This window comes from Excalfactoria chinensis, chromosome 6, assembly GCF_039878825.1.
Source record: "Excalfactoria chinensis isolate bCotChi1 chromosome 6, bCotChi1.hap2, whole genome shotgun sequence".
Classification (NCBI taxonomy): Eukaryota; Metazoa; Chordata; class Aves; order Galliformes; family Phasianidae; genus Excalfactoria; species Excalfactoria chinensis.
In genome coordinates, this window is record NC_092830.1 from 11478739 (window position 1) to 11504182 (window position 25444).

At 38.9% G+C, this 25444-nt stretch overlaps 1 protein-coding gene across 1 annotated transcript; it reads left to right on the forward strand.

Annotated features, from left to right (window-relative positions):
* The first annotated feature begins 4138 nt into the window (after window positions 1–4138).
* Window positions 4139–24461, forward strand: LOC140254044 (protein FAM13A-like). The gene is made up of 7 exons (XM_072340234.1): window positions 4139–4145; window positions 6390–6599; window positions 8085–8268; window positions 13563–13698; window positions 14528–15126; window positions 18844–19012; window positions 19931–24461. Exons 1-5 carry the CDS (start codon window positions 4139–4141, stop codon window positions 14561–14563), a joined length of 573 nt encoding a protein of 190 aa, XP_072196335.1. The 3' UTR covers window positions 14564–15126; window positions 18844–19012; window positions 19931–24461.
* The last annotated feature ends 983 nt before the right edge of the window (window positions 24462–25444 follow it).

A 25444-nucleotide genomic window follows, 5' to 3' on the forward strand; every position in this document is an offset into this window, starting at 1 on the left:
TTCTGTGACATCTTTGGCCTGTAGATCCATGTTAACATTAAGACGTAATTTTCTTTGTGCATTAGGTAAAATTTGTGTCTAGTGTGGAGGTAGCAGGAATGACATGACTACCAAGTGAGGCCAAATGAGCCTGCAGTGGCTTTCTCTACATATCTGCATATCTCATAGCTGGTGGTCAGAATTCAGCTGTGGAGTGTTTTGATGGAAAGAAGTGTAATGTATCCAGAGGACAGTTTTTTTTCCATCATCTCTTTTTACCGCAGGTGAATGAAACACAGTTTTGACTTAAATGCTGCTGAAATTTGTTGTTATCATACTGATTTCAGCTTGACTAGTAGCAATGAGGAATTGTAAGTGGGCATCTAAAAGGTATACCACTGGCAATTTTAATTTACAAATGATCTGGTAAAGAATTTCTTATCAAGGAAAAGCTCCTGTCGGGCTTCAGAGAAAACTTATCCTGAGCATCAGCATGTCAGCATGTAGCCAGAAATGATGAAACTTGTCAAACAATCCATATCCTGTGTATTGGAGAAATGATGACTTAAATCTAGAGGGAGATGTTTTAAGTAGGAGGGCAGTTAGAGTTGCATCAACAGGAGGTCTACAGGTATTTTAAAAGCATCAGCATTAAGCTGACAGGAGCCATTAAAGAAAGTTATTTGAGGGGGTGGTATGTAAGTAATAGCAAAGGAAAGAAGTTAATTGAAATACAATAGACTCCTGAGGCAGTGAAAATCATGTGCATTGGGACTGGGATGCAGCAGTAGGGTTTAGCCTGGTGGTTAGCATACTTACTTTATAGCCATAGTGACCATTTAAATTCCTTTAAATGAAGTTCAAAGTAGAGAAGAAAAAGCAACAGGGTAAGTGTTCTGTTGGAGTTCATGGCAGAACTGGTAACATCCCTTCTTCCCTCTGTTTTCTAGAGCCCTGACACCTTGCCATTTCTTATTTGACCAATATCATACCCTTTTTATTGCAAGTTTATTCCGGTCGGTCAGGATGATCTGTCCACTCTTGGTTAGCCTTGATAATCAGAGATAAAGCTCTGATTTATGGCTGCAAAGGTGTGAACTGCCAGCTTTGTGGGGAAACCAAGCGGAGATGGTTCTTGTATGTTTTCAAAGCAGGAACATTTAGAACAGATAATTAAAAAAACATCAACGTGTGAAAGTGTATGAAATATTGGAAAAAGGTGAGAAAAGGGTAACAGTAGTCTCAACAGATGTAAGTGCATGTAGTTTTGTTAAAAGTTCTTGATTTTTTTCCAGCTAAATGTTTAACCATGTCTCTTGCTCTGCGACTTGCCAGTACAGAAGTGTTGAGTGAGGGTTTGGGTGGTTTTAGCCCTCCTGGTTAGGTGCCATAGCTCACATCTCACAAACAGGTCTTTTCACCTGAAGATGGGTGGGAGCAGATCTGTCCAGTGAGCTTTTAGTGCGTGTACAAAGTACTTGTACATCTATCTCTCTTTAAGAGAGCTGTATCTGATGTAGCCATCCTGAAGACATGTGGCCACTCACTTGGATTCATTGTGGGGGAACAGGGATTTCCCCATTGGATCAAATGAAGTTCTGTAGCTCCTAAATCCTTTTAGGGATCTGGTCCATCCTCATCTAGTTTCATTATGTGCTTGATGGCCGTGGAATATTGAAAGGAAACTGGATATGATGGTGTCATAAAGAGTCTATAAATAACATGACAGTCTGCGTTATGATTCCAGGAGTTGTGCTGCAATTACCTGTGCTGCTTATTGTGTGGAGCAGGAGTAAAATGAATAGCTGCAGGGAGAGGAATTCAAGCACAGGGGTGATGCAACCACTGACTAGCTAGCTAGCTATCCATATATCAACACTATAAATATCTGCAGTTTTGTCTCTAGCTGTCAACTCATAAATAAAGACCCATGATGTAAAAATGCTTCAATCGGGGTGTACTCCTTACTGTTTATTATTTTCCCACATTACAGACAGGATTAGAGAGCTTCCAGCACCTCCCAAGGGAAGCCCTGGATAGCTGAACTTGGCAAATGCTTGGGCAATAGATTTAGCACAGTTGGAAATTCACTGCATGTCTGTGTTGGTGGGGTAATTTAGGTCTCCCATAGTCTGACTCCATTATTTCAGGGGTTTAGAGATTTTCTCGTTTCTGGACAGAAGAATTAACATAAATTACAGTAAAATTTTTCAGCCTTTTTCTTCCTTTGTTCTTTAGATATTTGTACTCAAAAATTAGGAGTCATTAAAAATCCACATTTTGTTTATTAGCATATCATTCAATATTATAAATCATAGCCATGCAGATTAGGTACAGAAGAACTCAACTGAATTAGAAAAAAACAACTAAACATTGGTCTATACAGAAGCAACATTAATTAAATCCCCACTTCCAAGTGTTTTGTTTTCATGTTCCACAGATTTGCACTGCTTGGCATCAGCTGGATACAGAAGTACCAGAAAAATGCCACACGTTATTTTCATCCTGCAAGTGCAATCCATGCTAAATCCTAAGAACATGGATTTTTAAGCCCAGTTCCAATATGTCACAAATAGATAATTCTGAGGGAATAGTGAAGGTTTTAGTGCAGAGACTGCTTCTGCTGCTTGCTGTAATTACCCTACAGTTATACAATGTTTGTGTTCCTTTCCCTTCCAGCAGTTTCCTATTAGGTATTATCTAGTGAAGTATTCTCTAGTAGATACAAATAAGAAAGTTTATCAGACTGATGAATTCAGAGACTCTGTGGATGTTTGGTCAGGAAACTCAGGTTGTTTTATGAAATCGGTGTATGTAAGCACAAATGATTCATGAACAGGAATGCTATGAAAACTAACAAACGCCACTCAAAACTTGGATACACTGTATCTGAAGATGCTACATAGTATTCAGGACAATTCAACATCAAGTTCCTCTGAACAGTTTGTCTAGAAACCACTTTCAGCCTTCTTCAACTTTGAAGTATTTAAGCTAACGAAGCAACATTTATTTTACCTTGCACTTATCAAGTACGAACCCATGCTAAATTCACCTCTGCATTTCAGCTTTTGTGAAAGATTTGTAGTAAAAAAAACAAAACAACTCATTTACTCTAAAACATTATTGTATATGGTTACATATTCAGTAAAAAAGACAATGATGGCAACACAAATCACTGCAGCATGCTGGGGCTTTACATGTGCCTACCAAGTATTGTTTAACACTAATAAGCACCGTCAAGGAGAAGAAAAGTACCTCTGGATCTGGTGGCAATGCAAAAGACATCAGTAGGACCCTTCATCAGTAGGTCCTGTAGCAGCTCCAGTTCCCGCATAAGGCTCTGCAGCTGCTCCAAGCATTATGAGAGACCCTGATGTCTCTCTAGCCCTCATGATGAGCCCTGTGGTTGTTCTGCTATGGATCCTGTGGCTGTTCCAAGCATTGCAATGAGAAAATGAAAAAATATACCTCCTGAGGGAGTTGCAGTAAGACAACACCATAAACCATCTGCAGGTCAGTGGCAGTATAAATTTTGTCCTTTACAAAGTTTTCCATCTTTTTTCTCTCTTCTATGAGAGAAATTCTGATTTCTTGGTTGTGGTGCTCATTATTTTTTATTTCTAAATTGGCCTGTCTTTCCCCCCCTTTTTTTTAATGGATTCAGAACTTATACTGGACTATGAATGCCATTATTTGATTTATTGTGTGGAAGATCTATTTATTTCCTCACATGTTACTATTTACAAGCACTAAAGCTGTATTAGCTAAGTTTATAAGACATTTAGGACTATGAAAACAAAGATGAGACACAAATTACTGTATTTATGAGCAATTATATGCCCCCAAGGTAGTGATGGATTGTTATTGGATCACTTAAATCAATTGTTCTATCCATTGAGGAGACTGGAAGTAGCCCATAAATAATTAGAGTGTGAAGTCTAGCTGTGTCTAACTAGGAGTTTAATTGGTGTTAGTATAAATGAAATCAGTTGAGAGCATCTCAACAAAGTCATGGAAGAGAAAAAGCTTCACAGAAAGGTCTCTTGAAAAATATAAACAAAAGAACAAGCTTAGAATCTGTTAACTGCTGTAACACCAAGGAAAACAGTGACAGAAAGACCTAAGTCACACAGTCTAATCTTTCTTGCCCTGAGCCACGATGAACGGTATGTCCGCAGTCCCTTCATCTATGCCGGTGCACTGTCTAAACTAACTCCAAGGACTAACAGGCATCACTATGAGGCATTATTTTCTTTTTTCTTTTACATTGCAATTTCACTCTGGAAAGCAATTATAAGAAATATTCCCTTAATCCTTAGCTTTAACTTGCACTCTAACTTCATATTCAAAGGCTCCACCATCACAATCTTCTGCCTCCCAGCAAAGCTGAATGGCTTACTGCTCACTGTACTCCCCTCAGTAAATGCACTTGACAGTAATGTGGAAGGGGATATAAATATCTGGGAGGCCAGACTTGCAATTATCTCAAGAAGTATGGAAGAAAATATAGCTATAATTACCAAAAAGGAGAGCCTGTCCATTCACATAAGATAATTAAATGAACAGATACAAAAGTGAGGTGTCAGTCCCTATGCAGTGTTACAATAAGAAACAATTTCTAGTTCCAGCTGATCGCAGAAGCATCAAGTGGCACTAGAATGCTGCAGAAGAAAAAGCAATGGCAAAATGGTATGTACAGAAGAAAGCCAACGCTTTTCTTTGTACAGTAATGAGTTATCTGTAGCTAAGTCTGACAAAGAACACAACATTCTGGGAATGACTTAATTTAGAAAAGACCAAACTAGTAGATTAGTGTTGGGTTTCCTTCCTAAAATGTAATTTTACAGTGAAGTAAGGCTCTGTGAAAAACCTTGAAAAGCCTTCAATTGCAGTCAATGGATTATATGGCACAACAGCATTATATGGTACTTGCACTCATATGGTTACATGGTCCATCAGTAAACAATGACGTTGAATGAAACATGCACATCTGTTAATGACATATGTTCCAGCAAAGCAACAACCTCCTGTTCCAGGGAGTACAACTAACAACTTACATTTTCTGGATGACCCTGAGGCAGATGAGCCTGAGGTAGATGAGCCCTTTGGATTCAACACCACTACTGTTTAAGAAATATATATGACCAATGAAGTAGAAGACCTTGAACACATAACAGTTCAAGAATCCAGACATTTCATAGAATCACAGAAACACCAAGGTTCGAAAAGACCTAAAAGATCATCCAGTCCAACCATTCGTTTCCTTCAAGTTAAATGGGCAGGCCAACTGTTACTTCTCTGCTTTCCCAGACTTATGCAGAACAATAATGCAACTGTGGCTAAAATAACACTGAAAATAAATGCCAGCATAAGAAGACACAGTAATTAAATCTTTCATATCAGCATGGTAGTAAAATGGGAATTGAAAAGTACTGTTATTTGCAGCAACTTACCAATCAGTGTACCTTTATGTCAGTCCTGCGATTTCTTTCTTTGCTCTGCACTGGGAAAGGCACATTCTTCTGCCTGCACTACACTCCAGTCTATGCTTCTACCAAGAACCTCTTGATCTCCTGTTGTGATTTCCCTATCTAGATCATCTTTTTCAGTCCAAGCCCCTTCTGCTTTCAGCAACATTACAAAATAAATAAAACTATTATTTAGCATGCTTCACTCTGAGAAGCATCCATTCATTTCTTTCTTTTTGTTGCTCTTTCTTTGTTTTGCCATTTGAGACCAATCACAGAACTGTACAGTATTCACTGAATTGTACAGTATCTAGTTAGTAGACAACACAGGAAGAGAATTTTGACAAATTCAGTGATGAGAGCAATGTCTAAAATTCATTTTATTTCACTAATACAATGGTCACTTATTTTGGTCTGAAAGAACACCTGAGTCTTGTGATAATTTCATGGAATATCATGAAAACTCTCTGGTGTATTCTAGTCCTTGGGTGCCATGGCTATGCAACAAAAATTCTGGCATGTGGGCCACCAGAGACACTGAGGCTCTATGATGGTAACCACCATCACCCTGCCTCTCCCTTCTCTTTGGCTGCTTTCAAGTGGTATCATGCCTGGCTAGTACCTGGAAGAGTCAGTAGTCACACCCCAGAAAGTGTCTGTACCTCACCTCTTCATGAAGCATGCCAGTTCTGACCCTGGGAAATACTGTGTCACTGCATAACAAAAAAACATGCACTTGTGTTACAGTTTTGACAAAGGTCTGGTAATATTAAAATATAGAGGGGGTATTTTATTGATACCTTCACGTTTGTTCAGAGGAGCTATACCATGCAGCCATCCTATATATATACGTGTGTGTGTGTGTGTGCGTGTAATTGTATATGTTCAAAAATATAATGATATACAACTATTGTATACTGCTTCATATTTCTTCTTGAGCAGGTCTGCAGTGTGTTGGTATATTTCGAATCAGTGGCTCAGTGAATAAAATCAAGGAGCTGAAGCAGAAGTACAATCAGGGAGAAAATGTAGACCTCATTAATCATGGAGATGTTGATTCTGTGGCCAGCCTTCTGAAACTGTTTCTAAATGAGCTGCCAGTGGCTGTTCTTCCAGACAACATCTGTACTGGCATGATAAAAACTTTCCAAGGTACAGAGTGGTCACTTCTAAACTTCCTTCTCTGAAATGCTCAGTGCATTACTACATGCTGAGATGCCATTTTTGAATCTAATCACCATAGTATTACATTTATATTTCTACTGCCTCGCATCTCTCTTTCCAAAGCTAAATCTTCTTTATTTCACGTTTCCTTGTGCAGCAGCCTTTTTATTCCACGTTCTGATTTAGTACTTTTTACCAGTTTTCTTACTGTCTAGCAGCAGCAAGTGGCACGGAATGGTGTGAAGTATTTCAATTGCAAAGCCAGAAGGAGTTGCTTACAGCAGTACTGTCTAGTTCCCTTTTCATGTTGATAGTTCTTAATAGTGTACAATCAAATACAACTCTACCATGGATGGTAGCTAATGCTTTCAGGCAATTACAACAAGTGCTTCCCAGTGATAACTAATTCAAGCATTTCTGTACAAATAAGTGTGTTTTACTGCACGTTGCTCTTGTTCAAACTTCATCTGCTGAATTCCAAGTTATGTAAATGCTTATAAAAAAGAAAACAAACAAGAATCCAACTAAAAATGATGACAAAAAGAAGTACACAAAATCACTTTCGTCAACTCCAAAAGACTGTGCTGAAAGACCTTTTGGTTTCTACAGATTCTTGCAGTCACCTTGCTTTGGCTAGCCTGAATAATCTTGCTGTTCGTTCTTTTCTCCTCCTCCATTCCAACCCCTTTTCATTAATGTGTTGGGCAACATTGGTCTTAATCTTTATGGAATGTATTTTCTAGGGTTAGAATTGCCCTAAAGGATGTGATTTGCTGTTCACAATATTGAAGCTACACAGATGCATCCTGGAGATCTGTGGCAAATTTGAGCATCAGCTGCCAGTTACTGAGCAGCATCGCCATTTCAGTTCTAATACCAGGAGACTTTATCACACTAATTCTGAATTGCTGATCAAACAGAGATGATTTTTGCCTTGTAACACTCCTTTGAAGAATGAGAATCAAGGAAACGCTAAGCATCCACAACTTAGTTTTTCTGAGCATCTCTTGTGTAACTGCAGTTGTGTTTTTATAGAGCAAAAATGTTTTGAGATGGAGAGCTATGAATTAGTCAGGAAACTGAGATGATTTGGGGCTGAAGGGGTACAGTTCCTTACACCTCTTAATGAGAGGCAAATGTATAAGATCTCTGGGGAAAATCAAGGCCAATAATCTTATAATGTCCTTAAAGGTAGCCTTAAGTGTTCATATACATTATTACTGCCTGTTACCAGCTCTACAAAAAAAAAAAAGCAGCAAGTACTGGCTTCTTCTGCCCTAGCAGGAAAAATAGCATGAAGAGCGCTTATAAAACTTGTAATCTGGAAAATCTATGAAAATAGTTATCAAAACTTAGTGTAGAAATGTGTCATTTGGAATACATACTAAGAGTAAAGAATATATTTCAATGTCTCTGGTGAGATTGTTGTTACCAGGAATATCTGTGTAATAACCTCTTTATTTTTAAATACAGAGCACAGAATTGACACAACAGAATGCATAAAGAATCTGAGACAGTTAATTAGCTGCCTTCCCAAAGCACATCAAAACCTTCTCCAGTTCCTGTCTGCCTTCCTGTTAAAGGTAGCAACATACAGTGCAGTGAATTGCATGACTCTGGAAAATTTGGCCATTGTGTTTGGACCTGCTCTTTTCAAGTAAGTACTCTGTGTCTATTCACCCATTTTAAACAGTGCTACGTGATCACACTAGAAAATGAAGCTTTTTGTAGTAACAGTATCTCCAATAGGAAGTGCAGCATTTTGAAAGTTAAATGTCTACACAGAATATTATGGGCTAGTGTAACATCAGCAAAGGGAGCCTCTCCAAGATGCAAAAGTAATTCATTGTATCCTTTGCAGAGAGAGTTTTGGATATATTGGTGCCACTAAAATGCAAGCAGTAGGTGCTGAAGCTGCATTTGGAATAGTAGAGGCCAGACACTTAACTGGATGCTAAAAAAGAAAGGTAGGAGAGCATATGTCAGGCCAGTCAAGATGGTGAGAAGCAGCGGCCTGGAATGGTCTGACAGTGCTGGGTTTTCCAGAGAAACAGAAATATCAGCACATCATCCTATCCTTCACATTGATGCAGGAAAGTGATGAAGTGTTTATACTTGTCTCAAAGTTTGCACACCTTTGTTTCAGTGGGTCAATGTCTGTTTCTCTGCTCTGTGAGCTTATAAACTGTGTAACAGTTTATAGCCCTTGCAGGTGATGTTAATAAAAGGAACTTTAAAAAAACAGCTGGATAGACTTATCTAGCAGAGTGTACTGTGACAAGGCTTATAGCATTCACTCTTACGAGAATAGGCTTCACCATGGAGGATATTCAACTGTGGAACAAAGCAGTTGTACAGCAAAACCCCTTAAGACCTGTGTACTGAAAGTAGTTAATAAGTGTAGGCAAATGAGTTTTGCTCCCAGTGTCTGGGTTAGTTGCACGATACTTACAGTAGGTAAAAAAAGGTTGATGCTAAAAAACCTTCATCAAAAATCCAGACCTCACACCCACACTAACTCAACAAGGACTGCACTGACTGTCACACTTGTGTCTTAAGGCACCTTTACCATCCCATTGAGCTTATGTGCACGTACACGTAATAATGCCTTATTACTCTCTTCCCAAATTCTTTGAATGTATGCCCACTGATTTCTGTATCTCTGCAGAAAAAGTTCCCTTTTTAAGTGATGAGCCCCTCCAGTTTTTAAGCATCCTAGTCTATTCTGGGAGTTTCTCAAGCCAGTTCCAAGCATGCCCATTTGTTTGGGTTTTTGGTTTTTTTTTAGAGTTCACTTAGTGCTAAACTAAATGTTTGTGGCAGTGATCTGTGTGAGAAGCCTTAGAAATGATCAGCTTTGAGCTTCCCTGCCAGAGTGATTTGTCAAGACAGCACAGCTACCGTAAATAGAAGTATATCTGCCCAATGAATGTGAATGTGAATGCTTTTTATAGTCATTCTGATCTCACCAGCTCTGGGAGAGGGAAACCAGTAGGTCATTTTCTTTTTTGTGAAGTGTGTAACTGCTGCTGTCCTTGAGAGCTGCCTTCTAGAATTATGAAAAAATCACCTTTCTGGTAATTGGGTGGGGAGTAGAGCCTTGCAACTGGCGTTTTCTTTCAGTAAGATTGCTGGACTGCTTCCCACTGAGTGGCCCGAGGCCTCCAAGATTCAGAATAAACTGCTGCGTTTCCCTGTACAAGATGAATTTCTAGGTAGTCAAGCATGGTACGGGGAATAAAGCCATGCATTTCCATTATGTCTCTCAGAGCAAGACTTTACACAATTAGCTGCAACACTGTTAAACATTTGGCACCCAGGATTAACAGGAAAATAAGACACATTGAGTACTCCTTGCCATAGTTTGAGTAGAGTTCTGCTTCAGATAGTTGTAGAAAATACGATCTTAAATCTAACCTACAGAAACGTATACCCCATGCTATTGTTGGAAATAACTTTCTGCATGTAACGCTAACTACATTTGTAACATTAATTCGTTTCATGTGTTCACTGTTCTTCATGCATACTGGTACTCTGCATTTCTGGTACAGTTATGTCTTCCTGCTTTTACTTTGGGTTGTTTATTAAACCATTCTGCTTTGATTTTTATTCTGTTGATGTTCAAGCATAAATTCAATCTCTGATTATTATCTGTCTCAATATATTGACAATTTTATTGTTGAAACCTCTCACATTCATAGATCACGGTAGCAATTGGGCAGATCGGTATGATGGGGGGACGGGTAAGATAGAAAAGTGCTATAAGGCAGGGGAAAACAATTGCTTACCCATATCAGAAGATTCCAGATCTGCAGGGGGAAAGCTCCACCAAGGAGGGATCTTCAGGAACAAACCCTTCCCCACTGGCAGTCAGACCTTATATGAAGTCTAAGAGAGGTGCAGTCAGGATCCACCCATTCCAGCCATGCAGCTGAATTATTTTCATCTGTGCTCTCAGGGTGGCCTGAGTCCTTTGCCCAAGTACTCAATCAGTGTTTCAGGTCAGGACTCAACAGATCCCATATGCTTCGCTAAGGTGTCAGAGTTTGGTATTTCCGCAGTTGGACCGTGGAGTAGCTGTGGACGTTGGGACACAAAATTGGAACATAAAACTTGTTGCTAATTATTCCTTACTAAACTAAACTGTGTATACTGAACAGTTATTAAGTACGTTAATTTCGACATAGAAATTATATGCTTTAGCACAGGTGTTACACTGGAAGTCTATTTACAGGATCACAGAGAACTTATTACCTTTAATTTTAAAGGCTAAAAAAAGTCACCATATGAAAACTGGGTATTAAATGTCACTTCTCTGTTTTTAATCTGTTGCAACCCCTTACCTTAACCCTGCATATTTTGAATATTTGACTGAAAATCTCTTCATACTGGAATTGTTCTGCTACTATATTAGTGGCACATACAATTCTTGTGCCTGTTCTGTGTGATAGGACCAAAAGTGTCAATAAAAAAGTAGGTATATATCAGAAAAAAACTATAACTGAGTAAAATGCTCTAATTTTACTTTAGTCTTCATAAACCAGCTTTGATCTCCTTTTCCTGTGGCACTGTTCTCTTAGATTTTTACCCTGGCACGTGTTTCTTGCTTTTTGAAATTTCAGTGTTAACATCTGCATGATGCTGCCGTCATGTCCTCACCTCCTTGTAGGTGAGGGAGCCAAAAACATAGCTCATAGGTCAAGAGTTATGCTGGTTACTCCCTAGATTTTCTTTGCTGGGACCCACTGGAGAATTCTTATTGCTCATCCTCTGAACTATTCACTTCTATTGCTCTTCATACTTCTTGTGAGCTGTTTCACACCCTGTTTGCCTGCACAAGTGCTGAGTGAACGCTGCTTTTCTTTTATCAGAGATTTGACCTGTGTTACTTAGATTTTTTGTGTGCACTTTGCTATGCCTTGTCTTGGTAAAGAAATTTCTGCTAACTGCAGTTAGCAGTTCTTGGATGCGTGCATAAGGGTGCTAGCCAACTATCTGTTTGCATCTACTCACTTTGACTCATTCTTTCTGTAAATTTACAGCAAGTCTTACAAATAAGCTTCTGCCAGCAAGGAACCTTGGCAGGTCTCCTGAACAAAACCAAGGCAAAGCGTGTATGAATTTTCTAGTTTGTGCTTTGTGGCAAAGCAACTTTAAAAGGCTTAGGTTTTCTCAAGGAAAACACTAGTTGATTCCTGATGATCAAGTTCTATTTCTTATTTTTAGTGTTTTGGGTTTTTTTGTTGTTGGATTTGTACTACAAAAGAGTTTTTGAGGTGAAGTGCAGAATGTACTTCAGTAGCTATGCCCTTCCTAAGAACGTATTCCTGGCCAGTGTGGTGTGAACGCAGCTTCTCTATTGTCAGCCTGATGATTGGTTTCTGCTAGAAGCAGAAGTGTCTGAAGTGGCAGGAAGTGCTTGTTTTGCAGAACTAATTGAAACTGAATGTGGAATGTGGCTGCAGAGAAAACTAAAAATGTTCTTACTATATTTGGAATCCTCATGTGTTGCCACCTGTGAATATCTGCAGATGTCTGATATTTGGAATCAGCTGTAGCATCACATTCTGAGTATAGCTTTGGTTTGTCTGATGCTGACTTGAGAATGGAGCACTCAGAAGTACTATGTGAACGTGAGCCCCACTAAATATGGAGAGAGCTGTTTGCCTTTGGACGGCTTGTGGAGTATTCCATGCTAATGGAGAAAAGAGTTTGGTTGGGGTTCCTGTGTGCTCTGCTAACCAGCCTTAAAAAGATTTTTCTTTTTGGTTTGCTTTGTCATGTGAGAAATGGACAAGTTTTGAGAAAAAGAGGAATCCAAGAGGGAGAATTGTTAGCCAGCCCTGAAGGAAGAAGTGATGATCGAGGTGGTTTGTCCAGTACATCTAAGTTATATCTGCCTATAACTCTGCTTAATACATTCTCCTTTAAAAGGAGCCCAAGCTCTTACAGAAACAACTGTATATTTACAAAAATTATATGTGAATGAAACTGCTTGAACTGGACCCTGTGCATATATTTGTACTTCAAAATTGCAAATGAATAGCAAAGGTACTAATTTGGCAAGCGGAAGACTGGTGTGTGTATTTCTCTTCCTTAGTCTCCTTAGTTTATGAATTTCTTGTTTAAATATTAATATCATGCTGTGTAGAATTGAGTTGTTGCAGCATAAACAGGGAAGCTGGATCGGGCAACAAATTTATATGTAATGTTCCTCAAGCCTCCAGATAGCTCACTATGGGAATACGCAGTCCCTTAAGGGAATGAGATTACAATGTCACATAATGAATCCCCAGATTTAAATTAAATGATTCCAATTTAGTTTACTTCATGGATAGAACAAGTTTAACTACTGCTTATTTAATAATAACAAAAAATCCCATTATGGACAATCTGTTGTTGGGAGCACCTGGAAATTCTGCTTCATGTGACCAAAGTCTATGAAATCACAAATTATTCTATTGAAACACTATCTTAGAATTTTTATTATTCCCCCCCACACACACACAGACTGTTCTTTTAATATTTATGTCATCAAAATTCACCTTCAGAAGCTGAAACAGCAAAACAGCTCTTTCAGCCCTTGTACCTTTGAGTAGTGGCAGATTTTTGTGGCTTCTTTTTTTGTCCTCTTCATCCTTGATATTATGAACTTCACAGCTGAGAAACTGTCAGGCTCTAGCTATCTTGTTCTGCTGCGTCAAAGATTTGATGTGATGTGAGTAGCTGTAGCACACTGAGACTCCATCACTGTGAGTTTTGCGGTATCGTGACCCCCACCAGATGAAGATGACTCCTGTCCCAGCAATCATGTATTAGGAAGGGGGCTGGAACACTTGTTATATCCAACTGTCTAACAGGCTGCACTCTGAATTGTTCGGGGCATTAGGGGTGCTCCGTTCATGACTTATCTCAGAGCTCTGAAACTTTATCTATCTGTTCTGCCCTTAGGATTCCTGTCAGTCCATTGGCTTGTGAAGAACAAAGACTTTACAATGGCCTCCTGCTGTATTTGCTTCAGCATTATGAGATGCTTTTTGTCGATGTGAACCCTTGTTTCTCAGCAAGACAAGCAGACGGCCTCCAGGTAAGAAAGTTACATGAACTGATTCAGCAAGGAATCAGAAGTGCTTCACTGAGTTGTAAGCTACAAGTGGAAATAAATTACTTTATATGTAGTTTAAGTACTGACCACAGCTACTTGCCGGTACTATAAGTATTCAGCATAAGCATAAGCTAGAGGAGAACCAGAAGTTAAAATTCTGATTTTTGAAAAAAAAAAAAATGCTGATGTAATTGTATAAGAACAGAGACAAGAATAGAGTTCCAACTTCTTCCATGTTAAATATCTCAATGCAGAACTTCATTAGATTAAAGCCACTGATTTTTTTCTCTACTGAAACTCTTTATATTGTGTTGCCGTATGTTGGTGATTCAGGGGAGCAAATACGGAAGGGTGAAAGCCATTTCATCTTTCCATATGTTGCTGAATTTGTCTCAGATTCTCTTTGGGTGACATGTTCTTCTTTAAAAGAATGCTAGCGCTTGGATTTCTTGTTAGCCTCATTGATCAAAAATCTCCTGGTGGAAGAACCTTGATAGACTAATGTTGCTTTAGGGAGAGGGTCAATATAAGTTTTGTTTTCAGTTTGTGATGTTATGTATCATTACCACTTAATTAGAAATTAGTTTTTATTAGGAAATGACTTGAGGGGCATGTAGTAGTAAGGCCTGTGGTCTCAGACTACATCCTGAAGTTACCACGCATCCTTGCAGGTCACTCCTAGATGATTGGAAGGGTAACAGATCATGTAGAGTATTATTGAATAGATTTAACTTGTATGTAATTGAAGCTCGTGACTCTCATGTTTTTGACTCCTTTCTTTCTGGCTTCTTTCTTAATTGTCTGTGTTAAGGAAAAATCGACAGACTTCTATAATGCTAAGTCATGATTCATATGCAGAGCATGTTCTGCAAGGAGAATACTGAGACTGTCGTTCTTGGAAAACCTCTCCATATTTAAAAACAAAAAAAAAAAAACAACTGAAAAATTCTGTATAATCGTAAGTACAGAGAACAGAAGACACAAGTGCAAGGATGTTTATGAAATGATTCCAGATCTAAAACCCTAGTCAATTCATGCAGACAGCATCGAAGCACACACTTCTACCTTCCACTATACTCTCGTATGTCAACTCTCCTTTGAGAATCCCTGAAACACGTACTCAAATGAGTGTGCAAGACCATCCAACTGTATCTGCTTCTGCTCACAGTAACTATGTGTTCTTACAGTAGCAAGAGGAAATTGGAAAGGCATTGGAAAAGCCAAGAGACTTGGCATTCTATTTCAATGACTTCGTTTTAGAAGGAACTTCACTCCCTGTATTTCTGCAAAATGTCACAGTCTGTCTGGGCTTGTGGTGATGTGGGAAAGAATTTTTCTGGAAAAATCCTTTCAAGTTCTTTAATAAAAGCCCAGACGAAGCATAGCCGTGAGGCACACTCCTGCTCTGAGGTAAGCTTATGAAAGAAATCCCATCTGTGGTGAGGAGGGAATTCAGAATTCTGTGGTTGATCTTGTTTTTGTAATTTCTGGCAGGAAATCCAGCATATTGGATAGGTACCCTCCATCTTTCATAATATAACAATTGCTGAAAGTCCACTAAACGAGAAACATCAAAGTTAGGTCTACAAAGTAAACATATTCAATGTGCATGAACCAGTTCCAGCAAAGCAAGCAAAAAGTGAAATGGCAAATGTGGCTCAGATCCCTTGTTGCTTCCTGGAAATGAAACTTGCTTTTATTGGCTGTTTCTCTTGAAGCAACTTGAAGCAATTACACTGGTGTTTGCATTTTCAGCTATTTAATGTGAGGGATCTTTTTATTGTTGTTGGGATGTGCTTTTTGTAGAAGATTACACCATAGAAGCTAATTGAATTATAAATCAAACTTTTCCAGTAGTGATTTGTCATGCTCTTTGTCATCATTGTTTCCAAATCTTATGTTCTGGATTAAGAAATGACTGGACTTTTATTTTATTTTATTTTTTATCAAGTTCTAGAGTGCTTTTTCATATCTCTGTACTGAAGCATGATAGATAAATCCTTCCTGAATTAAGCAAACAGAAGCACAACTTTTGGGGTGTGTGCATACCACTGCATCCCGTCCTTCAGTCAGAAGAAAAGCTAACGCCCTAAGGAAATAACTCTCATTTCTTGTTTTCTCTTCTTCCTATGCCCTTTATGTATGCTTCTCTTTTTATCAGCAAGGCTGCAGAGACTCTGTAGTTATTCTCTGCAATAGTGGAGCCCTACTGAAAAGGGATTGCAGAGCCAGTGGCTGGGAGAGGGGAGCTAAACACTATTGCAGCCCTTCAGAAAGACCGCAGACACCTCAGAATGGATTTCTGAAACTATACAGTGTGGTTTGAGTTGGTCGGCCTACTGCACCTAAATATTTTATGGAGACTTCATCTATTTGAATTATGGTTTTATTGAGATGGCTCTTTGTGGCTTAGGGAGTTTTGTTAGTGTCAGGTTTTCAGCATTCTTCAAAGAGGGGAGTGTTTCCACATCAACCGATTTGTTTAAAAAAGAAAGAAAGAAAAAATTGGTGCTTCACTTTCATTTGAAGTTGCCATGAAAAAGGATTTGCAGTCTGATGAATGGACTGTCCTCAATTTAAGCAGCAATTTAAATGATGTTTTCCTTTGCTAATCTCATGATAATGCTTTTGAAATTAGTTGAAACCTTTCAAAAATGAAGCAAATGTGATCTTATGATATATGAAACTCAGGCTTCCAGGTTAGACTAAAGGGTCCAGTCAGTGTAATTTTTCATGGATAGACTCTCATAGTACTGATTCATATTTGTGGGTTTAGCATAATTTCCTAACTTTAAACTGGTACAGATCCGGATTGTTTTCTTTCACATATCTTTGCTTTGCAAAGATAACTTTTAGTTGAGTTTAGACGTGAGCATAACGAGTCCTGCGTGTAGCACTTGAACTGCCAAGAGATTTGTCAGTGCTTCTGTAGGCTTTGCTGTTATGTTATGGAAAGGTTTCTTTGTATTACTTCCCATTCCACACACACAAAAAAAAGTATTTTTTCTGACCTTTGTAAATTCTTTAAAAGCATGGGCTCATTAAACATTAAGTTTTAAGTTTGTGTTTGGGAGCCGTCCAAACCAGAAGACTGGATTAAAAATGCCGCACATTGAGAATCAGAGCTGGACTTGGATCTCCACAAAGATTATGGGTAATATATTGTGAAAATGTATTTTTTTCTTCTCCTTCTGGATAAACAGAGAAGAATAATTTACTGACTGCAGACATAAGGATTTGATAAAGAGCACCGTATTAGGCAGTTGTGACTTTAAAAGCCTAACAAACTGGAGGTGGCTGGAATATTCATTACTCATTCTAGGTTTTCAACAGCAAAGCCTTTCCATTGATGGGTGAAGAGCACAAGGGATGTGGTCTGGTGATGTGTGATGTTATTTCTGAGCTGTGTCTGAGGTCTTCAGCAGGCCTGCCTTTATGCTGGAGGTCTGTAACTCTGAAATGACAAATATGCCTGATCTGTTTTTAGCAAATGATGAGATCCACTGATCCAGTCAATGTGACACATTTAATGTTTGCTCCAGCATTGTTGGGACTTTCTCCTGCCTTACTGTATGAATGCTGTCACACTTAAATCCTTCCTATGAATCTGTGGATTTTGCCACTACCTCCCTGCTCCCTGTGACATCTAGACAATGTTACTTGTATTTTCCTTTGGCTGATGAAAGTTGTGCTTGGAAAGAATAGGGGAGGCAGGAGGCGTGCTCTGTAAGCTTTGAAGCACACTCTCAGCTGTGTTTTACTTCATGAAGTGACTTGAACATGAAGAGGGAACCTGGTTAAATTGATGTCCTACGATTCTTTAATGAAATGAGTAATTCAGAAATAGTGCTCAAGTGATTGCACAAGCTGACGACGCTGATCACCATCAGCCATTCAGTGATGGCATAAAAAATGTGAGTGGGAAAGATCTTTCTAAAATTGATTGATGACAGATGCCTTTACCAGATTGGAAAAACACTGTGAGGCGATACGCTGTACAGAAACAAACTAAGCAGTAGTGGAGACTCACTTTTGTTACTTCTCAGTCTGTGAATGCCTGTTTTCAGTTTTGCTGTGAGCAGAGCAGCTTGAAAGCTCCTACCACAGCCAGACTCGCAGGTCGTATGTTGATTACAGATTGAGGAGTGTTATTTGCAGTTCACAAAGGGGAGAAGTGTCTGATGTGTTTAGAGTGGCAGGTGGTTGTGTTGCTTATTAAGGCCAGCTACAACAGAGGGGAGAGAGTCATAATTAATCTAGTGTACATGTTAGGATAACACTAAGTTCTACCTTCAGAGGATCTATGTGGCCTTCATCTGACGTTTTTTACACCTCAGTGGAAGACTTGTGGCTCTGAGATCCATCTCAAGTTTGCAGCAACATTCTCTTCCACTTGGTGTCAGCATTGTTCTCCCTTGGCTCCTGAGCTGTATTTGATTTGAACATGACCCTCTAACGTGTCCTGAGCATCTATCTTAAAAGTATTAAATTTCTATTTTTATAACATGTCAGCAGACCATCCTGTTTCTTCCTCAGATAATTACCAATGTCAGAGAAGCATGAAGGAAGGGTACGAACTCACCTCCAAACCGCTGTGAAACGCAACCCTTTTTGATTTTATGTTCACGAAGCCTTCTTAAACTCTGCAAGACCATTTATAAAGTCTGTTATTGCTTTTGTGATCATTTTCTTTGGTGAACATGAGCAACTTGATTTGTTCCACATAGGCTGATGATCGGGATGCTCTGAGAAAACATCCGGAGTGAAGTCTTTGATAGGAAACTCCTGCCTTGGGACATTAGAAGTATTCCTATTGAAAGACTTGTGATATGCAAGCATCAAAACATTTCGCTCTTTTACTTGTCTTGCTATTATTATATGCTATTATTATAGCCACTGACATTTCTTTAAAACTCTTTGTGGCTTTTCAGTTTATATTATATTAGGGTTGGGAAAGGGAGATGTTTTCAGAGAAGCAGGCAAGAAATGTAAAATAAAAACATTAAAATATCTGCTGTTAGGAAAGAAGAAAAAAGGTCCGGTTTTTCATTTTTTCTGTAGTTTTCATAGGGAAGTTGGGCTTTCTGCTATGCAGCATTCAATTTAATAACTGTTTTCTGATTGCAGTGGCTCCCTCCCATCCGCCCTGAATTCTTAGACCTCTGTTTTCTTCTGTAATGAGTTTTTCGTCTACCCTAGCAAGTATGCAGACATGCTGAAGTACTTAACATCAGTTTGCCAGAAGAATATGCCAGCACTTATCACGGTTGAAAGAAGAAAAGCTTGGCTGAATCTTGTAAGTGTATCAGTGTGTTATGGCCTAGTGCAGTTTCACTCTCTCCCAGCTTATTTGGATTTTTGCTGTAGAGCAGTCTCTGTGGTATTTAATTTCTTTGCATCAAGTGAAAATAGGAATGTGTATTCATGAGTCAGCATTGCTGTTAAATAGTTTCCAGAGCTATCAAACTAAATACTGGGGACCTTTTTATTTTGCTATGAAAAAGAAAAGGGGTGAAATGTGCTTACAAGGATGTGATGATGTGGAATACTGATGATCACAAAACCATGACAGACACAAATGCAGCTGAGCTTAAAATATAAAAAAAAAACAAACAGATGAAATGTTTGGCTCAGATACGTGCTGCTCCCATTTCCCAGGGGTCGAGGCTAGAAAAATTCAGTTTGAGTTGACCGGATTCACTGATAGATCTTCATTTTCTTGGAGAAAAAAATGGAAAAGATGTATGGAAAAAGGTGAGAGAAAAAGGAAAAAAGTAGTGACTAGCTGTAGGAATGTTAGAGAAAAATGGACGTTTCAGAAAGTTATGGTAAGAACAAACACATCATCTCCTTATGTGCTTTTTTGCTAGATGCATTTCTAGTCATTTCTGAGGCCTTTTTTTAATTTAAACAAACATTACTGCAGTTTGGCTTTGCCCATGTGAATTGACTTGCACGGCTATGACAATTTAGACACTTGAAGCCAAGGTTCTGTCAACAACCTTTTTTCCGACCTTTGAATTTTCACCTTCCAGCCCCTTAAATTTGGTGTAGTTCTGTTCCCATGGGGCCTCAGATGAGCATACCTTTCCTTACTGGATAGAGTCCTTAATACTGTATGCCTTACACTGTTCTCACAAGTGGCAAGACAGTGCTGTGGGATGACTGTGTTAAAGGGTGCTGCTCAGTAATACATGTTTTTTGTAAACTGTAGGAGACCAGGGAAATACTTGATGAGAGGCTGCTGCAGCACGAGGCAGCATTGCTTCCAGTACGTGACTGGAGCTTCGCCTGGGAGTTGCTGGTGTGGCTGGCTGCACACAAAGGCAGAGTTAGGAGCTCAGGTTTCAATTGCTTTTGGAGAGCCCTCTGCCAGCATCCTTGTTTTGGGAGCTCATGGATTTGCCTCTTCGTCATGGAACCAGGCCAAGCCAGGATGAACTGTGACAGAGCTGAGCTACGGAAGTTAAGTATTGGGGGTACAAGTAGAGGAGAACGAATGATATCCTAGATTCTTTAGGATTTTTGTGTATTATTTTTTTCCCATCATTATACGCTGGAATTAAGAGATCTATTACTATTATAAAAATAAACAGATAACTAAAATAAAAATGGGGAATAAAAGAAAAAGGAACCCGCAGTGATAGTTTTAGGATCTTCAAAAAGTTGTGCCAAAGATCAGAGGAACAAGGGAAGAAACTATGATTTTAGAACTTTCTTTTATATGATTTAAGTTGTTAGCTTTTACATGCTTTTTTATGTTTATTTTTTCAAATAACGGGATTATGCGGATGGCTTTCACAGAGTCACAGAATATCCTAAGTTGGAAGGGGATCAAATCCAACTCGTGATGCTTGGAGCTACCTGATCTTTTTGACCATTCTATACAAGAGGGCTATGCCGCAATACTAAACAGACAGCTGAGTTTGGTTATATGCAGCACACTGTAACTCAAAGCTATAGAATGCTTCTAAAAATGTTTTCCTTTTGCATATTTTCACGAGGAAAGTATAGCAAGCAAACTGCCACTTAATTGCAAGGAATTATGGATGGATGAACAAAGTATTTCCTTGGCTGCTTTACTTTTCTTTCAGCTCTTCCTTTCATGTCTTTGAAGTTTCATCTAAGCAAATTCTTAGCTATTTTGCTAACCATATTCCATAACTCTTTCTATGCTTAAACAGAATGGTGGCTGGGTTGTAGGGGGAAGAGAAAGATAAAACTGTGTTTGAGATTAATATTAAATGGACTATAGAACAATGCACACAAGCTGTATGTGCATCATTATCTTTTGCAATCAATAGGCACAGACCGTGTAAGAAGTTGAGCAACTCATGAAAGCTGCTGCTGACGGAACAGCAAGCTGGTATGTTCTAGATAATCAGTGAGCTCTGTGTTCCTTTCTTTTTGTCTGCCCTGAGTAATTTTGTGTGTTATAGAGAAAATAGTCTTCTATTCTTGTAAGCTGTAGAATAAAAATACCTCTAGCAAATTTGCAGTTGCAGGCGGGTTTGTAGGCTAAAAGAAAATTTCTGTCTGGATATGTGTGCAGTGATTAACAGGCAGCAGCAATGTTGACTTCTTTTTTCCCTTGTTGCTTATTCCTTATACGGATTTGGTAGCAATGTTGCTGTGGCTTCTAACCAGAGAGAGCACAGGCAGATGAAATCTAAGTCTAGATCCATGTCAGTGTCAGTCTTGTAAAAATTTGCTTCTATTATATATAGCAAAACCAGGCCTATGAAATTGTCCCTCTTTATGAAGTTAAGATAAAAGAAAAAATATCAAATCTTTACGTGCAGAAGAGCACAGCAGGTTTTTTTTTTTGGTATTGTTACAAAGCTGTCTCTTTTGGGAAGCTTGGCATTTCTGCAGGCACTCTGGAAAAGGAAAGAAACTCTTCAAAATAGGATATGGTAATTTGCAGTTGAAGGGCTGCTGCTGTCCCTGTGTGCTCCTCAGTATGGTTCTCATATTAACTGAGAGGAAGAAAAAAAAGCTGTAGTGGAAAAGAGAAGAATTACTTCCTTCTTTGGTATCAACTCATTAATAATTTAATTGAAGTTGGGAGTTGTGTCCTCAGCTCACCCTTCTGCAGCTTTTCCATTCATAGCAAAATAATAGTTCTAGACACTGCTACATGATCCTTATATATACACAGGTCACTCCCATTTATCTCAGTGGAAATTACAACGGATACAAAGAACACAATAACATTGTTTGAAACAGAAAATTGTCAGCTGCAAAGCACTCTTTTTCAGCGCAATCACCACCAGAAGCTATGAATTTTCACCAGCTACGAACAAGAGCCTGCATGCCATACGCCTACAAATCTGCACCAGTAGATGTGACCCGCTGTCACCACTGCTGAAATGCAGCACCCACAGCCTCTCTGTGCTCACATCCACTGCTTGGTCTTCAGAAATGCTGTTGCTGAAAAACACTAATACTTAAGCTCCTTCTTTACTACAGGCCTATCTTGCTTCAGTTCTGAAAACATCGAGTACCGACTGCAAGCTTGAAAAGGAGCTGGACATAAGTGATGCTCCCTAGAATCTTTTCAAAGCCTCTTGTACTATAACATTTCTGTTTCTTTGAAATCACAAGACCACAAATCTGTTCCCTGGTTTCTAGTTTTTGGTGGATTATATTTCTGGGAATTGCCAAACTATTTACATTGAGGTTTTTTTGTTTGTTCTTTGAAGCTGTAAGTGCTGTGTTTAGTTTCATTCTGTTTTAATTCCCTTGGTAGCATAGAAGGTTTGTGTTTCATGTTTGTATTAATAACGTATTGCTTGAGAACGCTATTCCTTGAATAGTTCTGGAGAACAAAGTACCAATGGAAATGCTACATGCTATAATGCTGTTGTTATACACAACGTATACTATGATTTCATTATATGCTAATTATGCTATTTCTTTTACAGTATAGTTCCCCTAAGGCCAGTGAAATCACATAGTTCAGAACTATTGGGACATGTTAAGCAGTCTGAAGGTTCTGAATGAGTAGGCCAGCTTCTGAAAGTCATTGTCATGGGAGACCTATTGGAAAACCATGTGGGGAAAACTGCTGGCAGCTGCTAATGTCTAAGAAATGGGCTATATAATATGTGTGATGAAGTTAAAAGAGTCCAAGGAGAGCATTTTGTAATGATAGGGAAGGAAACTGCCCCTAGGAATACTGAGGAGCTGAAGGTAGGATTGCTGCTTGCGGCATACTAGCATGCAGCACTGATCTGTAACAATAACTCAGTTACTTAAATATTGGCAAGAATGCTGATGGCTGTGGTAATCTAAGCACAGCATAAAGGTAGCAGAAGTATAGGAATTTTGAGACAGCAAATAATGTCTGCATCCTGCTGAGCAGGATCAGGCTGGATGCTTTTCCACTTTTCATAATCACAGCAGAGAAAACAATTGCTTTGCTACTTACACGCATAGTAGTTTTGTATTACACCTTCAATTAGTTTGGTTTTGATAACCTCTTAAACTTTACTAGCAGATACAGTTAAAAGGAACTTCAAGGCATGTTTTCACAGGTTCATGTTCTCAAAACCTGAGGAAATAATTTCCCTGCTCCTGATCTTCTGCACAGGAACTCTTGCACGTGGGATAGCAGATTGAGTTTGCCCAGCTTTAATGAACCCAAACCCCAGAGATGCAGGTCAATCATTGTTTCTGATGCTGTGCTTCTGATTTACTCTGTTATCTAATTCACTGTGTTCTGTTGTAACAATGCTGATCCTAAAGCAGATTATGAGCTTGAAAGTACTGTAATTTAAAGTTAAGGTTGAGATAGTGGATATATTTCTGTTGCAGATACAGTGTTCAAAGCTAATAGGCTTGGTTTGTTCTTTACTTTTTCTTTCTTTCTTTTTTCCTACCTGCTACAGTAAGATAATTCAGCAAAAACTTTTAATTAGCTCTTATATTTTGCTCTAACGCTGCTGTTGTCTATGGGGCAGTAGAAATAAGCTGTTTTATATGGTTTATACTATCTGTGGTATTAGATCTGCAGATCTTAATGAAATGCTAAGCTGTCTCGCTGCAAAGCTTCTCATTTTTTTTCCCTACATCTTAGTAAATACTTGAGCAAGTGAGTCCAGTGCAGAGTTGAACAGTTAAAACATCTTATCTGGGAACTGATCAGGCACAATAGCCTGGCAAATATAAGTCCTGAGCTTGATGAATAAAAAATGTACCAGTTAAGTGAACTTCAGCTTGTTTCAGTAATTTTATGTTATGTGCATTTCTAAACTCGTTGTGATAGCATGTCTAACACGTGTGAATTTAAATGTGATGGACAACATTCTGGGAGTTAAGGTGTTAAATTCTCCAGATCCGTGGATCATCAATACTTCCTGGCACACCTGTCTCAGAAGAGAAGGAGGACTACACATCCCAGAGGACTGTTCACTGTTCTGTTTCTGTTTTCCATCGAGAGGTTAAAGATAAAATTGTGCACAGACATCCCCTTTTCCCCTTCCGCTCATCTCTGCAGAGCGTGCTTCCTAGCCATGTAAGGCCTTTGGTTTTGGACACTCTCATTTTATTTGATTTATTAGCTTCAATTCCAATTATGTTGTATTGTATCGCCTTCTGTATCAGATCTGCTCTGCAGGGGGGCTGAACTTGATGATCTCTAGTGGTCCCTTCTGGCCTCTACAATTCTCTGCATTGTGACTCTGTATTGTGTTATCTTGCATTGTGATATTTTGTATTTAGTAAATAAGTTATGCTCCTCAGGCTGTTGCTGCTGTTTTGTTTTTAGACCCATCTCCCTACCCTTTCTCTTTTTTCCCTTCTCCCGGGGTGTGGATCCGTGGGACCCCTGCCTCATTAGTCACGGAACTGAGCCAGAGGAGCCCATAAACCATCTACAGTGGGTACAATAAATGCTTTCATGAACTCTGGAGCAAATACCAACATTAAGCTGCATGCAAACAAACCCACACCCCCCCAAAACCTGAAATATTAGTGACTCACAATGACAACAGAAACTGATGTGTCCCTGGTAAAGACAAAACTGGATCTTTCTCAAAAGGCCTAGTTCCTTACTCTCAAATGCCACTCTGCCAAATGCCAAAAGACTTCTCTATCCTGAGCAAACAGCTGCGAGGCATGAAAGCAATGCCAAATATTCAGTCGGTCGGGTAGAATGAAAGTAACAGAGCAGATGCAGTCCATCAGTATTACTTCGTTTGTAAAAGCAAAAAATTGACAGACACTCATTAAAGTACACCCTCTTTGGGACCATGCACAAAACTGGTGAGGAATAAACAACACATTTGAAGTCTTTTGTTTAGAGAAATATTAATTTCAAATGGGCTTCCAGCATCTGCCTTGCGAAGATGCATCTGAATGTCTCAAGTATGAGAAGCCAAATAGATATCGATATTTATTGCCTCTCTATCACTGTTTTGCAATGATCCCACTAGTCAAGTTCTGAGAGAATTGAAGGACAAGGTTTTTTTAAAATTTATGATCGCTATTTTAGGCAACTTATGTTCCAAACAGAAATCTACAATACGACTCTTCTGCCTTGCATTGCATTATGAAAGAGCAGAATAGTCAGCAGTATATACATTTGGGATGAAGAGGTTTGAATTTTGAAGCAGGTCAACTACTGGCTTAATGCACAGAAACAAGAAATTTGAGTCCCCTGTGACTTAGTCTCCAGCCTTTGAAAAGACCAAATATTTACACAGCCCAATGAACTGCTCTTCAA